Source organism: Macadamia integrifolia, chromosome 1, assembly GCF_013358625.1.
Source record: "Macadamia integrifolia cultivar HAES 741 chromosome 1, SCU_Mint_v3, whole genome shotgun sequence".
Classification (NCBI taxonomy): domain Eukaryota; kingdom Viridiplantae; phylum Streptophyta; class Magnoliopsida; order Proteales; family Proteaceae; genus Macadamia; species Macadamia integrifolia.
Genome location: NC_056557.1, coordinates 12,347,411 through 12,362,649, shown reverse-complemented (window position 1 = coordinate 12,362,649; position 15,239 = coordinate 12,347,411). Strand labels below are relative to the sequence as shown.

The window sequence follows — 15,239 nt, the reverse complement described above, 5'->3', positions numbered from 1 at the left end:
ACATATCATCGCTCGTGTTGGGTGGAAAAAAAAATATGGTCTCACTTGTAATGGTGTAATTCTATAGGGAAATTAGATAGGGTAAGCTATAAAAACGATATAATGAAAGGATACTAAGGGCCCTTTTGATTTTGTTTCTACTGCATCTGTGTGTAGAAACAGCAGAAATAGTTTTTTCCATTATTGTGCTAAGAAATGATTTTTTGAATTGCAAAAAGGAGTTTGATTTTTCTGTATCACAAAACGTTTTCAATAGTGTAGTGGGGTTCAAGACACGAGTGAAGGCACAACGTTGCAGGTATGCATCTCACGAGTGAAGGCACAACGTTGTAGTTGCAGGTATGCTTCGTGGAGATAAGCTTCAGAAGGATGAAGGCAGTTAGGAACTATAAGCTTCCCACAACTAGGTTGAAGTCACCGCTTCTGGATAGTGAGAAGTTCCAATAATGGGTTCGGGTTGGGATTGGGGTTGAGGTAGGTTGAGTGAAGTATCAGGTTTTTCACAATTTTTGTCTTTCTCATTTGTTTTCAGAAATAGAAAAATAAGTCTGACTTGTTTCTCCATTCCTGTTTCTAGACACAGAAATAGGCATAAATTTATATTTCTATTTCGAAAATAAAAAATAAGATTTTTAGGGTGTTTTTCGGTTTCTGAACATAGAAAAATGAAAAACACATTTCCAGAAACAAAATCAAACGAACCCTAAGAATACTTGTTGTCTACCCTCTCTAAAATATTTCTAGTGATGGTCCATGTTGCGCAATGTGATGTTCATGGATTCACTAGGGTTGAATTTTTTATTTGTTCTCCTAGACGACACATTGATGCATATGACAAATGGTAAAATTATTCACCCTAAAAGAGTCATCAGTGCTTAATTATTATAATTTTTTATTTCCTAGTATAAAAGATTGCGCATTTTGGATGGTTCTCCTTGTCAACATGTTGGAGCGGATGCATGTGACAAGTGGCATGAAAAAATTCACAGATTTCTTGTGATCAATCTTCCTTGTCACAAGCATATGTTTTTTACAAATTATCACAAACTCAAGTTATTAACAAGTATCACTTGAGATCTGTACTTCAATACCACGGAACATCTATAATAAAAGAATAAACAGATCAAATTGTTTATTAAAAAAAAGGATTTTAATTTTTATTTTACATGATAATAGAGTTTGTGGTCGTAAGATAGACTCGGATTGGGCATTTAGATTGATTTCTCTTGTCGATACATTGGCCATATAACAAATGTAAATAAATAAATAAATAATAATAATAGATGATAAAATTGTTTTTCCTAAAAAATCCATTGGTGCTTATTATATATTTTAGTTTTCTAGGGTAATAAAGGAAGCCACGTAAGATCAAATTAGGTTAAGCATTTGAATTAGGAGTTCTGGTTTTTTTTCGCTAGAAGATCAGAATATGTATTAAAAAAAGAGAAGAAAAGGGAAAAAATATAATACAACCTACGAGCCAGAAGCGAGCCTCCACCTTCGGTATTGCCATCAGCGGAGGCTCACATCCGCTATCTCATAAATCTAAATCTCGTTCTTCCTGCCTCATCTAAAAATAGCTCGCTCATGATGCGATGAGGGAGGAGTACATTGTCAGAAGAGGTCCCAGTCTTGGCTGCTTCTTTGGCCAAATAATCTACAATCAGATTAGCTTCCTTGTAACAATGCGAGATCTTCCAAGTTATGTTATTTAAATAACTGAGAAGGTGGCTCCATTCCTGACAAACAAACCAAGGAATAAGCCTATGGTGGAATAGGCCAACCGCTACAGAGGAATCTGACTCTACCCAAAGGTGATTAAAATTGCTTTCGCGAGCAAGAGAAATCCCCATAATTATACTCCAAATCTCAGCCGAGAAACTGTCAGTGACATCTAGAAAAATGTGATAGCAGAATAGCATTCTACCATCATGATCTCTGAATACACCTCCCCCTCTTGCACGCCCTGGGTTGCCCAAAGAGCAGCCATCTGTGTTAAGTTTCACCCAACCACGCATGGGCTTGTACCAGTGAACTTCTAGGATAGGATTTGAGCATTGAGAGGACGTAGAGAGATGCAGTCTTCTGCACAGGGTAATGTCCTCAACAAATCTGGGATAAAATTTTCGGCTGCTAGATATAAAGTGGATGTCCCTTTTAATATTGCTAAAAATCATGTCTAAACTTCTTTTCGTCCTTTCAAAACGCCTTTGGTTTCTTTCTTGCCAGATTGCAGCCAGAGAAGAGAACAAGGCAATCACCCAAGCCTCTTTGAGGGGCCAATTTTTAGCTTTGTTTTTCCACCAAGACACCAAATCAATTATTGAAGCTTTAGAAGACCATGTCAAGTTAAAAAGACCAACAATTATTCTCCATAAGTCAGAGGAAAATCTGCAAGCAAGAAACAAGTGGCATATGGATTCAGAGTTGGAGCCACATAGGTCACAACGAGATGGGAAATGGATACCCTTTGCTTGAATTTGGTCATCAGTTGGGATTTTCCCATGGATTAGGCGCCAGCCCAGAATGGATGGTCTTGGTGAAATATGCTTGCTCCAAACAAAAGAGGACCAAGGAACCTTGGGTTTAGAGGACCTCAAGCCGTTCCATGCCGAATTGACTGAGAGGTCCCCATAGAGTCTATGCTCCACACGCATCTGTACTCCATAGGGAGAGAGGGTAGCTTGACGGCCTCTACCCTTTGGAAGATCTCTGCAAGAAAATCAGATTGCACTGGAGGCAGCGCCCAAGACCCATCAACAATAAAGTCAGCCACAGTTTGATTAAGGTTTGAGAAAAGCCCTTCGTTCAACTCGGAGAGAACCCCTATGGGTTTAGGCCCAAGCCAGTTATCATTCCAGAAACTTTTTTTCCTTCCGCTGCCAATGATCCATCTCTTATTGTCTGAAATAAATCTCCACATTCTTCTTATACCCGGCCAAATGGAAGAGCGCCTATAAGAGCGTTTAAGAAGGCCTGAGTGAGATAAAAACCTTGTTCGAAGCAGTCTGCTCAGCTGGGAATCTTCTGCCTTGATTGACCATGTTAGTTTGGCAATTAAAGCCATATTAACCTCACGCAACCTTCTGATGCCAAGACCCCCCTCATCCTTGGGTTTACAAATTGTATCCCATTTGACAGTGGTAGCCTTAGAAGAGTCTATCTCACCAGTCCATATAAAATTCCTCATCCACTTTTCAAGATTCCTGATTAAGGGAGTAGGCCACCAGTAAACTGAAAAGTTGTGCAATGTCATTCCAGAGATGACAGACTTTACAAGTTCAACTCTCCCTGCCATGGACAAAAGTTTGCCCTTCTAGCCAGCCAGCTTGGCTTTAATTTTGTCCATAACAGGGAGAAGGGGATCTCTTTTCACTCGGCCTTGGAAGATCTCAACGCCCAGGTATTTTGTTGGGAAGTTGTAGCAAGGAATGTCCAACTCTTCTGCAATCCACTGCTTCCTTACTGAAGGAATTTTCCCCAAGAACAACTTGCTTTTCTCTAAATTAAAAAACTGCCCAGAGCATTTTTGATAGATAGTAAGGAAAGACTTCAAATTTCTAACGTACCTCTTAGAAGCGTTCATGAAAATGAAGACGTCATCGGCAAATAAGAGATGCGTAGGGACATCAGCACCATGAGGACTCGATAGTGGCTTTATCTGAGATTTAGCAGCTAAGTCACTCACGCCACGGCAGAGAACCTCTTTGGCAATAATGAATAGGATGGGGGAGATGGGATCTCCTTGACGAACCCCTCTGCTGACTTCGAAAAAAACCACAGGACCGCCATTCAGGAGCACTGAAATCTTGGCCGACTGAAGCAAGGTATGAATCCAACCAATCATTTTTTCAGAGAAACCAAACTGTCTGAGCACTTGGAATAGAAAATCCTTGGAGATAGTGTCAAACGCCTTTTTGATGTCTACCTTGAGTCCAAGACCGCCTCCTCTAGAGGTCTGCCCCATTAAGTTTTCCAATTCTGAAGCTAGACTTATATTTGTCTGACTAAGCTTCCCTTCTGAAAGGCTCCCTGCTCTTGCGAAATAATTTTTGGAAAAACACTAGAGATACGAGAGGCCATTATTTTAGATAGGATTTTGCAAAAAAAATTCCCCATACATGATGGACAGAATTTGTCAAGAGATTTGGCCCCCTCCACCTTAGGAATTAATAGCAAGAAATTATTATTAATACCATGGGGAAGAATACCTGATGAAAAAAATCCCTTGACTGCTCTGTAAACATCGTCATGGATTATATCCCAGCATTTTCTGAAGAACGCTCCCGTGAAGCCATCAGGGCCTGGAGAGCTATAAGGATTGAGGTCCCACACAGCTCTCTTGATCTCCTCTTCAAAGGGAATGGCATCCAACATCTCTTGGTCCAAATCTTGAAGAATTCTGGGAATGCAGTTAAAAATCTGGGGGTGATCCTCCAGGTCTATTTTCTTGTGAATGTCTCATAAAATTTCGCCAAATAGGCCCATCTGATCTCGATCACTGATATGAACTCCATCCTTAGTAGTGATGCATATAATAGTGTTTTTGGATCTCTTGATCCTAGTCATGACGTGAAAAAATATGGAACACCTATCCCCTTCCTTAAGCCATCTAACCCTGGATTTTTGAAGCCACAATTTCTCCTGGTTTTCCATTGCTTTCCAGTATTTGGTATTGGCATCGGCTTCCTGATCAAAAAGCTGCTCAGTGAGGCCCTCTTTCTCAATGCTTCTTTGAATATTCTCCAGCTCAGCCTTGGATGTAATCACCTCCTGATCCAGATTAGGGAAGGCTTCCCTAGACCAAGATCTAATAATAGGCTTCAGAGCCTTCAGCTTCTGCGCAAGGATGAAAGGGGGGGGGATCCTGAGAAGTTATTACACCAAGCTTCTTTTATCACATATAAAAATTGATGGTGATCCATCCAAAAAATATTTAGCCTGAAAGGGCAGTTTTTGGGCTTAATAGAAGAAACCGAGCAGGCCATCAGAGAAGCATGGTCTGATGCAACACGAATCAGCACCTTTTGAATGCAATCGTCAAAGATCTTCATCCACTCTTCATTCACAAAAGTTCTATCAAGAACCGCAACAACATTACCCCTTCTTCGGTTATTAGTCCAAGTAAATTTTCTTCCCGCGGAAGGGATTTGGATCAAAGCTAAAGCATCTACCATGGCGGCGAACTCAGAGGCTGCGCCAACAAAGAATCTTCCTGGCCCTCTTCTGTCATGATCATAAAGGGTTGCATTAAAATCCCCAATAATCATTCTCGGTGCTCCCGAACCACCGGAAACTAAATCCATCCATAGAGACCTCCTTTCTACTCTGAGGCATTTTGCGTGCACCATAGAGACATTAAGCATTCTACCATTCCACTCCACCTGGACTGACAAATGCTGCTCTGAAATGGAGGATATTAATGGGTTCCTTAGCCCTTGCTTCCACATGATCCAAAGGTTTGGATGCGTGTCAGCCCTTTCATTATGAATAAAATCAGTCACGAAACCGATTTTACTAAAAAGGTTTTTTGGAAATTTATTCGTAGACACCATTGGCTCGGCCATACAAATGATATCAGGAGAATTCTCACGGGCTATCTTCAACAAGGCAATCCTAGCTGATACCTTCTTAATTCCACGGACATTCTAGAAGAGGACTTTCATGGACGCCTAGATGTTGGGATTTGGTCGACTCTAGCTGGTCGACCCACTTTCTGCACCTGTTAGCAATTTCAAAATTTGGAATCTCATGTTGACTGGAATTCCTATTATTTTTGGAAAGAGAATCCACATTGGAGCCCAAAGGAGAATGTCTCCTTGATGGAGGCATCATATCCTCCCTAGGAGTCTGAACGCCCCCACTTGCCATGTTTAAGGAGCTTTCCAAAATAGGAGAATCCTCCCTGTCGTTTCCTCTCTCCTCCATGGTCGGTTCAGCAACCCCCAATGCCTCCTCCCTACTACCGTGTAAGGTGGCCCCATCTTCACCGGCATCACGAGCATCCCCCTGCTGAGATCGACATGAAGAAGAAAAGGTGGAAGGCACCACTGTTCCCCTAGGAGAGTCATTGACATATATTGCTCCTGGGACTCCTTGATTAGGCTCCATCCGACGAGCTCTCGAGTCTTCTATCTTCTTCTCTTTACAATCAGATAGGACATGTCCCACTTTTTTACAAAATCCACACTGCCCCATTGAGTCCTTGTAGAGCACTTTCTGCTCAAACCAAAACAAGTTTGCAGTTCCTGGCTGTTGTCGCTCTACCTGAATTTCCTCAGGTCTTGCAGATCCTGCATCCATCTCCACTAGGACACGAGCAGAGTTCCCGTACATTAAAGTCTTCGTATGATGATCAAGAGCCACCGGGCGGCCCGCAGCCTTAGCCATTTTTAGTAACACCTTCTCATGCCAGTATTCTAGAGGCAGGTCTGGAAACCTTACCCAAACAAGATTTTTTTTAACTGGTTTTTCATGTATACTGAAATCCGGGCACCAGCGTTGAAAACGCAAGAGCTGCGCTCCCACCTTCACAGGGCTTCTCTTCCAGATGGATGCCATGTCCGCTTCTTTCTCAAACTGAAAAATGGTAAACCCTTTACCCATGGACACCATCTTGATGTGACCCTTGAGATTTCAGGATTCGCGAGCTTCTTTACGAACATCGTCCATAGAGAGGAATTGAAAATTAAGTCTACCGATAAGGGCATATCGATACCTCCCTAGACGATCCTCATATGCGTCCTGAGGTATAATTACCTTTGTTGAAGTTCCTACGCGGACAGGGTCAGGGAGATCATCAACTTCGAGCAGGATGCTCCCTACAACCTTTGCATATGTTTTCTTAGGGATCTGGGCAACAGTTTGTTCATTACCACCATCCGCCGTAAGGGAGGGGGCAGTAGCTAGTGGTTCCTTCCCTTGATCGCCTTCTTCCGCCTGAGTACCAGTTTCCATAGTGTTGTCCGAAGGAGCAGCCTCCTTAGATGCATTCAGCGTCTAAGGTGGTTTACAGGAAGCCCTCCAGAAGTCAGTGAGTCGAAGCTGCTTGCCTCTCTCCGGTGGCCAGCCTCCACCAGGGTCATGACCAGACTCAAAGATCTGAGCCTTCATCTCTCTCTCCACCATCATAACCTATGAAGCAATAAAAAACTCTTCCTACTCCATTCATGCCACACTGCTCTCAAATTAGGAGTTCTGGTTGACATGTTGCCAAATAAGATTATATATATATATATATATATATAAGACAAACGTGCAAATGCACGTGAGAAAGGGAGAGAGAGCTAATAATCATTGATAGTTTATCTCAAAATTACTACAAGCATGGGCAGCTCTATGTGAAAAACTTGTAGATAGATAAAACATGAAAGAATATATGAACACTTCACAAAAGTGGTTTGAATCAAAATTACTAAAGCACGCTTTATTTTTTAATTTCGTAAAACAAAAAATTTATAGTACAAACTATGCTAAAGTTTTAGTAGATGCTCTCTCTTCATACCAATGCCTTGTATGACATACCCATGGCAAAACGTATAGTGATGACTGATGATTATGGTCTTAGGCTCTTGTCTTTCAATAAATCTTGGACCTTATATATATATATATATATATATTCTGTTTATTTTCTGTTTAAGGATACTTTGTATTAAAAAGAAAAAAATATAAGAATAATACAGGACTTGCGTAATGCTCCAGGGAAATAAAAGCATCAACAATTGACACTAGATTCAACCCCATCTTCGGCATTGCCATCAGCAGGAGAAGAAACTAGCAAGAAAAGAAAATAGCATAAACCATTGTACCAGCCTCTAATCCATCCTATATCGAGGACAACCAAGACCGTCTTCTCTTAAACCATTGTACCAGCCTCCATTTTTGGAACCCTCCATTTTCATGAGATGTCCAATTGGAAAATAACATGGATTTGTCCTATTAAGTGAGCAGACCCCTAGGATTCCTAGAACTTTGAGAGTCAACTATTTATCAACTATTTAGCAAGATTCATTAAGAAATCAAATTTTGATTTGATTTTGATACTGATTTCAGCTGTGGCTGATACCAAAATAATTTGGTGTTTTCAACTCAAGTATCTGTAATTTTAAATGGCTTCCATTTTTTTGGTGCTTAGTTCGAGTGTAAAATGTTTCAACTGAAATTACCTAAATTCAACCAAAACTTTAATACATATCTGCTTCCACTACACAGTTGCCCTATATTAGCAACTTTTGAAAACTGCAGAGTGCGGACCAATTGAGACCTTGAAGCTGTGCAAGGATATTCTGCTTGAATAGAATTCCTGGTGCCCACAACACTAGGAAATGTATACTCTTGCAGTGATGTCTGGTGTCCATGTCCTTACCTTTTAAGTTTGACTGCATGGATTATTATTATTATTATTATTATTATTATTATTATTATTATTATTATTATTATTATTAATTTTTTTTCTTTTTTTCTAAGATTCTGAAGCAAATTTGAACTTAGTTTCAGACGGAACCCCTATTGTTTTTTCTGCATGGTTCTTTATCTTATTTGTCTAATTTTTGTTTTATTTTTTCATTTTCTAATTATTTAGACTAGTTAAGGATAATTTTTTTTTTTTGGGGTCCTAAGATTCTGAAGCAGCTTTGAACTTAGTTTTCAGTCGGAACTCTGGGCTTTCGCTTCAGCTTTATCTTATACATCTTATTGTTGTTGTATTATTATTAATTTTTTTCCTAATTATTTAGTCTATTTACAGATATTTTAGTTTGTTTTAACACGAGAAGAATTAAGAGGTATTTTTTTAGGAACAATCTTGATACTCATGTGTATAGGGATGTGTAAGTTATAAGGAAAATGTTTCCTACACAACCCCTGATGAATCCTTAAGCACTGTTTGATAACATTTCTGCTGTTTTTGTGTCTAGAAACAGCAGAAACGGCTTTTCACGTTTTCAGAAATAAAAAAATATTTTTTTTTTATGTTTGATAAACCTATTTATCGAAACATTTTTTCAGACATAATGCCACTAAAAAACCTAATAGTATCATCAGATGCCCAAAAGGGAGAGAGGGTTCGGTTGCCTCTTTTTAGGTTTAAATAGTTGAGAGATTAATCGAGCACAACAACCTTTTTTTTCTCTCAAATTCGTTTCTAGAATGATGTCGTCAAAGTCGTTTCTAGAATTGTAAATAAGCATAAATTTTAATTTATGTTTCTAGAAACGGGTGAAACAGAACAACTTTATCAAACGCTTTTTAGATTGTTTCTCCATTTCTGGGAACAAGAAAATGCAGAAATGGCAAAAACAGAACGTTGTCAAACGGGGCCTTAGTTGCTTCCTTTATGCGCATGAGATTTGTCATTGCTGATGGAAGACCAAAAACAGCTTATATTCGCTCCTCTTTGGAAAACTAATTCTTCTCCTATCAAGAAGATTTGGGCAACTGCTATGTAATATTAGATTTTAAATTATCTCTTACTTTCCATTAACTAGAGTAACAATATATATACAAGAGTACATAAAATCATAGCCTGATTTAGTTACCTATGGAAGATCGGATTACAATAAGATCTTTCCATGAGTAACCATTTACAATATTTGAGTTTCCAATTACAGAAGATATAGCAATAGGAAATCCAAGATTTGTGAAGATTGATATCAATCCAAGTCAATCCAAGATTTTTGAAGATTGATAGCAATCCAAGATTTGTGAAGATTGATATCACATGTGAGATATTGTGAAGATTGTGAAGCTTATGTGGAGATCTTATCACCAAGGTGTTTGTGAGCTGGAGTGTGGAGAGAAATATTGGTCAATACACCCCCTCAAGTTGTAAGTGGAGGTGACCGAACCTTCAACATGTCCCGTAAGAATTGGAACTGTGCTGTGGCCAGAGGTTTAGTGAGTGCATCGGTGAGCTGATCAGTTATGGAAATAAATTGTACATTCAGCTAGCGATTGGCCACACGTTCACGCACAAAATGAAAGTCGATCTCCACATGTTTGGTGCAAGCATGGAGCACCGGATTGATCGAGAGATATGTAGCCCCTATATTATCACACCACAGTATTAGGGGGGCTTGAATAGGTTAGCTCAATTACTGAAACAGAGATTCCAACCATATGAGCTCTGCAGAGGCATCCGCTAAAGCTTTGTACTCAGCCTCAGTAGAGGAACGCGATGGTTTTCTATTTGCAAGATGACCATGAGATGAGATTCAGCCTAAGGTAGATGGTGTACGCCCTAGTGGACCAGCGATCAGTACTGCTGCCAGCCCAATCGGCATCTGAGAAGGCTTGGTGCATGTTTTGTGTAGAGTGCTCATCTAGGAGCTCGTGAGAGGAACTGTGTCACGCCCCGTTCACATAGAACCGGACCGGTGACTGGGTTCCCTCCGGGTAATCCAAAACCACCAGGATCATCTGATATAATAACCACAGCACAGCAAGCCACACGTGATCAATGGAATATAATAATATAATACAGCGAAAGTCTTGTCATAATGATTACCTGTAATTCCTCATATACTCTTGATACCCAATTTTTTATACATAAAGTATTTACATATGGGCCCATAGGCATGATATTTACACAAGAAATAGCAATTTAAATATCGAGAGCACAAAAAGGGAAATATACCAAAAGGATCAAAAGAGTGCAGTAAATAGAATCTGTCATTGTTGCCCTGCAACACAACCCTCACATAGGCAGCCGTCACTATGTTCTAATTCTTCGGGAACCCACCAATCCCCCACTGGGGTTTCGTCAGTGGGACCCGACACGGGTTCTTCTACAGAATATCCTGTAAAATCATCTAAAAAGGTGTGTACACAAGGGGTGAGCTCACTAGCTCAATAAATGGAAAGAAAGACGCACACAAGCAAATGCATTCAAATGATACTATATGCATGAGATTCATTTTAATCTTAGTCCACCTAAAAAAATCATTCTAGGTCATAGGTAACGTGCTACTCACAACCACAGTATGCATATGCCTCGGGTTTGAGATGCGTTCTCCATCCCGTGATACGCCCATAGGGTTGTCGGAGAAGGCTCACCATGAACACTCGAAAAAGTAAATCGTGGACGAACCATAGTAGAAATGTAAATCATGATCGAACCACAGTAAAAAAGTAAATCGTGGCCGAACCAAAACAGAAATTAAAAGCAGTACAATTGGCCCTCTGAATATATCACCAAGGTTTCCAATTATCCTAATGATCAGCCAGGCATACTTCTAAGCACCACGGCGGTCTGCGATCGACACTTTTCCCTAGTGATAACCCAACACGTAAACCCCTGTTAGGAAGGGTCGTAGCATAAGGGAATATGAAATCCTAACCACATGCTCCTATATGAGATAGTTCTTTTGTGTCCCATTCCACGGTGAATCAATGCATTTGTATCCAAGCCGACTACGGAATCTATTCTAGAAAATCTCATACATTATCGAAAAGCATCGGCATCATAATCATCATATGATAAATCCATTCTCAAGATTCAAGTAAGTACTCATGCATATGGAAATTAAGATACAGTATGTTCAGTTCTAAATGAATCATCCATTCATAAATCATATGCATGGAAATGGAAATCGGGATGTCAATGTAGTCTATGAATGCAAAGGATGCCAAAAACACTCCAAAAATTAAGGTCAAAGTCCTCTCCCCACTTACCTATTCTTGTGGATGAATTAGCACTCGCGGTACAGGTAAGATCCGGAGTGAGAAGATGATTTTCTCGAAACCTAGCACAGATAAAGGGTTTAAAACACGTCCAAATTGGGATTATAATCAACGTAGGATATAGACATGATGCGTATAATAGCGTGAAGAATGTTATCGGCGAGTTTGAGTTCAATTGGAGCTCATTTGTGCTACAGGTGGGTCATACAGGTGGGTAGGAGAACCCACCTGTGAATTTTGTCCGACCAGCGGGTCATACAAGTGGGTCAGGAACCCGTTGATCTTACCCGTCGATAGAACCCGAGGGGGCCAGGTGTGACTGGTAGGTCTCACTGGCGGGTCAAGCATTCTGCTGGTCTTACCCGCCAGTAGAACCCGAGGGGCTAGGTGTGACTGGTAGGTCTCACCAGCGGGTCAGGAACCCGTCGGTCTTACCCACCGGTTCTCTTGGACTTTGCAGTTTTTCTCCTTTCTCCTATTCCAACACTTGGAACCCCAATAGGGTGATTCCTACATCATTTCTCACACATTCTAAGTTCTATATTCTTGATTGTACCATAGATCTAAGACAACAATAACATTTGGGGAAAGAAATCATACCTTTACTTGGAAAACCCCAAATCTTAGAATCCTCTTCCCAAACTCAAATGCCACTTCAATTACCTCCAATCTTTGTTTCCTTCTTCAAATACTCCAAGGAAATCACACAATGGCTTCATTATCCTCTAAATTCAAACATATACAAAGGGGGTTTCATCAAATCTCAAGGTTCATGGTGTTACTTACCTCAAAATGAAGAACTCAAGCCACCGGTCACTATTCTGGTAACGGAAAGGTGAGGTGTGGCTCCAGAATCAAAGGGGCGAGCCTCCTTTCCCTTCCTTCTCTCCTTCTTCCTCTTTCTCCCTCTTCTTTACTCCTCTCACCCACTTTTACTAAAAACCATAAATGAGGAAGAGAGTGTTATAAAGGCTATTTATACATTGGTTCATAAATATCTTACAAGGCATGTTTGGTTTTGCCCATTTATGGACCAAAACACATTAAATCGTGTTTCCAGGCAATGTAGCCGATATCTTTGTGCATACAAGACCTTATTACGACGAGGAGGCCAAGACACATGTGCTCATCCGAGCCAGGCATGCTGGGGGCCATAATACCCCAATAGGTGGGTCATACTGGTGGGTCTCGCACCTACCAATGACACCCATCAGTTGGCCAAACAAGCCAATCTTGCTGTATTTTGGAGGAAAGCGGAGTCTAAACATGTACTTCACTCTCAGCACACGTTGTGGACCAAGTCCCTATCATTCAATACGATAGCATACCTTTCCTATTCATATATGGCCCTGTGATATGTGCAAGGGCACGGCTTAGGCGTGCAGATCATCTCGGGTACTGGCTCAATCTCATCCGGCCACCCTGCATTTGATGTCACCCTTGCCATCATGTACCGCAAGGAACCGGCATCAACTCGCCCTGATTCAGACTCTACAAGACCAAACCAAACCAACTGGTCAATAAACTGGGTTTAAAGATCAGGGCTCTACAAACTCTGCTTGAGATATTTGAGAATTCGCTTAACATGACTCCAGTGATCCATAGTTAGGGCATGCATATGTTGACATGCCTTGTTCACTGCAAAGGCCACATTTGGATGGGTAAGTGTTACATATTGTAAGGCTCCCACAATGGAGCGATAATAGGTAGGATCATCAAAAGGTGCACCCTGTGAAGTAGATGTTGGTTCGGTCATTGCCATTGGAGTACGAACTGGTCTGCAATCAGTCATGCCTGAGCGTGCCAGTAAGTCATGGATATACCTAGATTGGCAGAGAAGAATGTCATTAGGCTGTATGATGGCCTCGATGCCAAAAAAGAAACCCAATGGGCTAAGGTCTTTGATGGAGAATTCAGCTGCTAATTTGGCAATGAGACCAGTGACCTATGAGGAAGAATTGCCTGTGACAAGTGTGTCATCCACATAAACCAAAAGATAGATGAGATGGCCATTAGTCTTATAAATAAATAAATAAAGATAGATCATTCCGTGATGCAACAAAGCCCAAGTGGAGGAGGAACATGGCAAGTCTGCGGAACCACGCTTGAGGGGACTGTTTGAGGCCATACAATGATCTATGCAAGCGACACACATATGTGGGCTGAGTGGGGTCTGCCAAGCCTTGTGGTTGAGTCATAAACACCTCTTCAATGAGGCAACCATGCAAGAATGCATTATGGACATCAAGTTGACGTAGAGATCAGCCTTGTGAGACATCTATAACAAGGATGGAATACACAGTGGTAGCCTCAACCACTGGGTTAAAAGTATCTGTATAGTCAATCCCATGCTGCTGATGAAACCCCTTAGCGACTAATCGAGCTTTGTACCGTTCCAGGGAACCATCTGCTTTCCGCTTGATGCGGTATACCCATTTGCATCCAACAAGAATCATATGTGATAGGCATGGGACAAGGGATCAGGTACCATTTTTAATGAGGGCATTAAATTCCTCAGTCATTGCAAGGCGCCATGCAGAGTGTTTATTTGCTTGAGAGAAGCAAGTGGGCTCAGACATGGTAGGGGCAGTGATGGTCAGTGCATGAGGGGTAAGAGGTTGGTTGTGAGAGCGTAGGAGCATAGGGTGGGTGCGGGCGGGGAGAGTAGAAGGGAGGGAACGGGGGTTTTATGTAGGGTTGGGTCCAGTGGAGGGCGGTGATGAGGGAGGCGTGGTAGGGTTGTTGTAGAGGTCCCGGAGAGGTCTAGTGCGGTTTATAGAGGTAGGGGATGGTGAGGTGGAGGACGTGGATGATGGAGGTGGTTAGGGAGAGGGTGTGGTGATGGGCGACAGAGGCAATGGGGGGAAGGGTGGCAGTGTTGGTAAGGGAAGACCATGAGATGAAGAGGGAACCATAGTAGGGGTAGAAGCCCATGGAGAGGGAGTCGGGACCAAAGGAGAGGGAAGCACAGGAGGAGATGCAAAAGGGAAAACAGTCTCCTCAAACCGAACATGACGAGCTATGTAAGTCCTATTTGTGGAGAGATCAAGACACCTGTACCTAGAATGAGAAGGTGAGTAACCAAGAAACACACAGGCGACAGAGCGAAAATCCATTTTATGATGATTATAAGGACGAAGATAAGGGAAGCATAGACAACCAAAAGCACGAAGAAAGGAGTAGTCAAGTGTCTTGTGATGGACTAGTTGAAAAGGAGAAACATTATTCAAAACCTTGGTTGGCATTCCATTGATGAGGTACACTGCAAATTCAAAGGCAAAATGCCAAAAATGTTGAGGTACAGACGCCTGGCCCATCATGGTAAGGCCAGTCTCAATAATGTGTCGATGTCGACATTCAACAAAGCCTTGCTGCTTATGTGTTTGAGGGTAAGAGAGACGATGGGTAATGCCAAGGGGATGGAAAAACTGGGGAAGAGAGCGATATTCCCCACCCCAATCAATTTGTATTGCCTTGATTTTTCTAGAAAATTGGCGTTCAACCATTGCATAAAATTGTTGAAAGAACGAAAAAACATCAGATTTTAATTTAAGAGGATA

General features: G+C 41.3%; 1 protein-coding gene across 1 annotated transcript; it reads right to left on the bottom strand.

The window, feature by feature from the left end:
* Positions 1–3,316: 3,316 nt before the first annotated feature.
* Positions 3,317–6,561, bottom strand: LOC122064552. Its single transcript, XM_042628300.1, has 5 exons — positions 5,723–6,561; positions 4,977–5,478; positions 4,592–4,839; positions 4,212–4,402; positions 3,317–4,032 (listed from the first exon to the last, which is right to left on the bottom strand). The coding sequence occupies exons 1-5, from the start codon at positions 6,559–6,561 to the stop codon at positions 3,317–3,319; spliced, it is 2,496 nt and encodes an 831-aa protein (XP_042484234.1).
* Between the last annotated feature and the right edge of the window lie 8,678 nt (positions 6,562–15,239).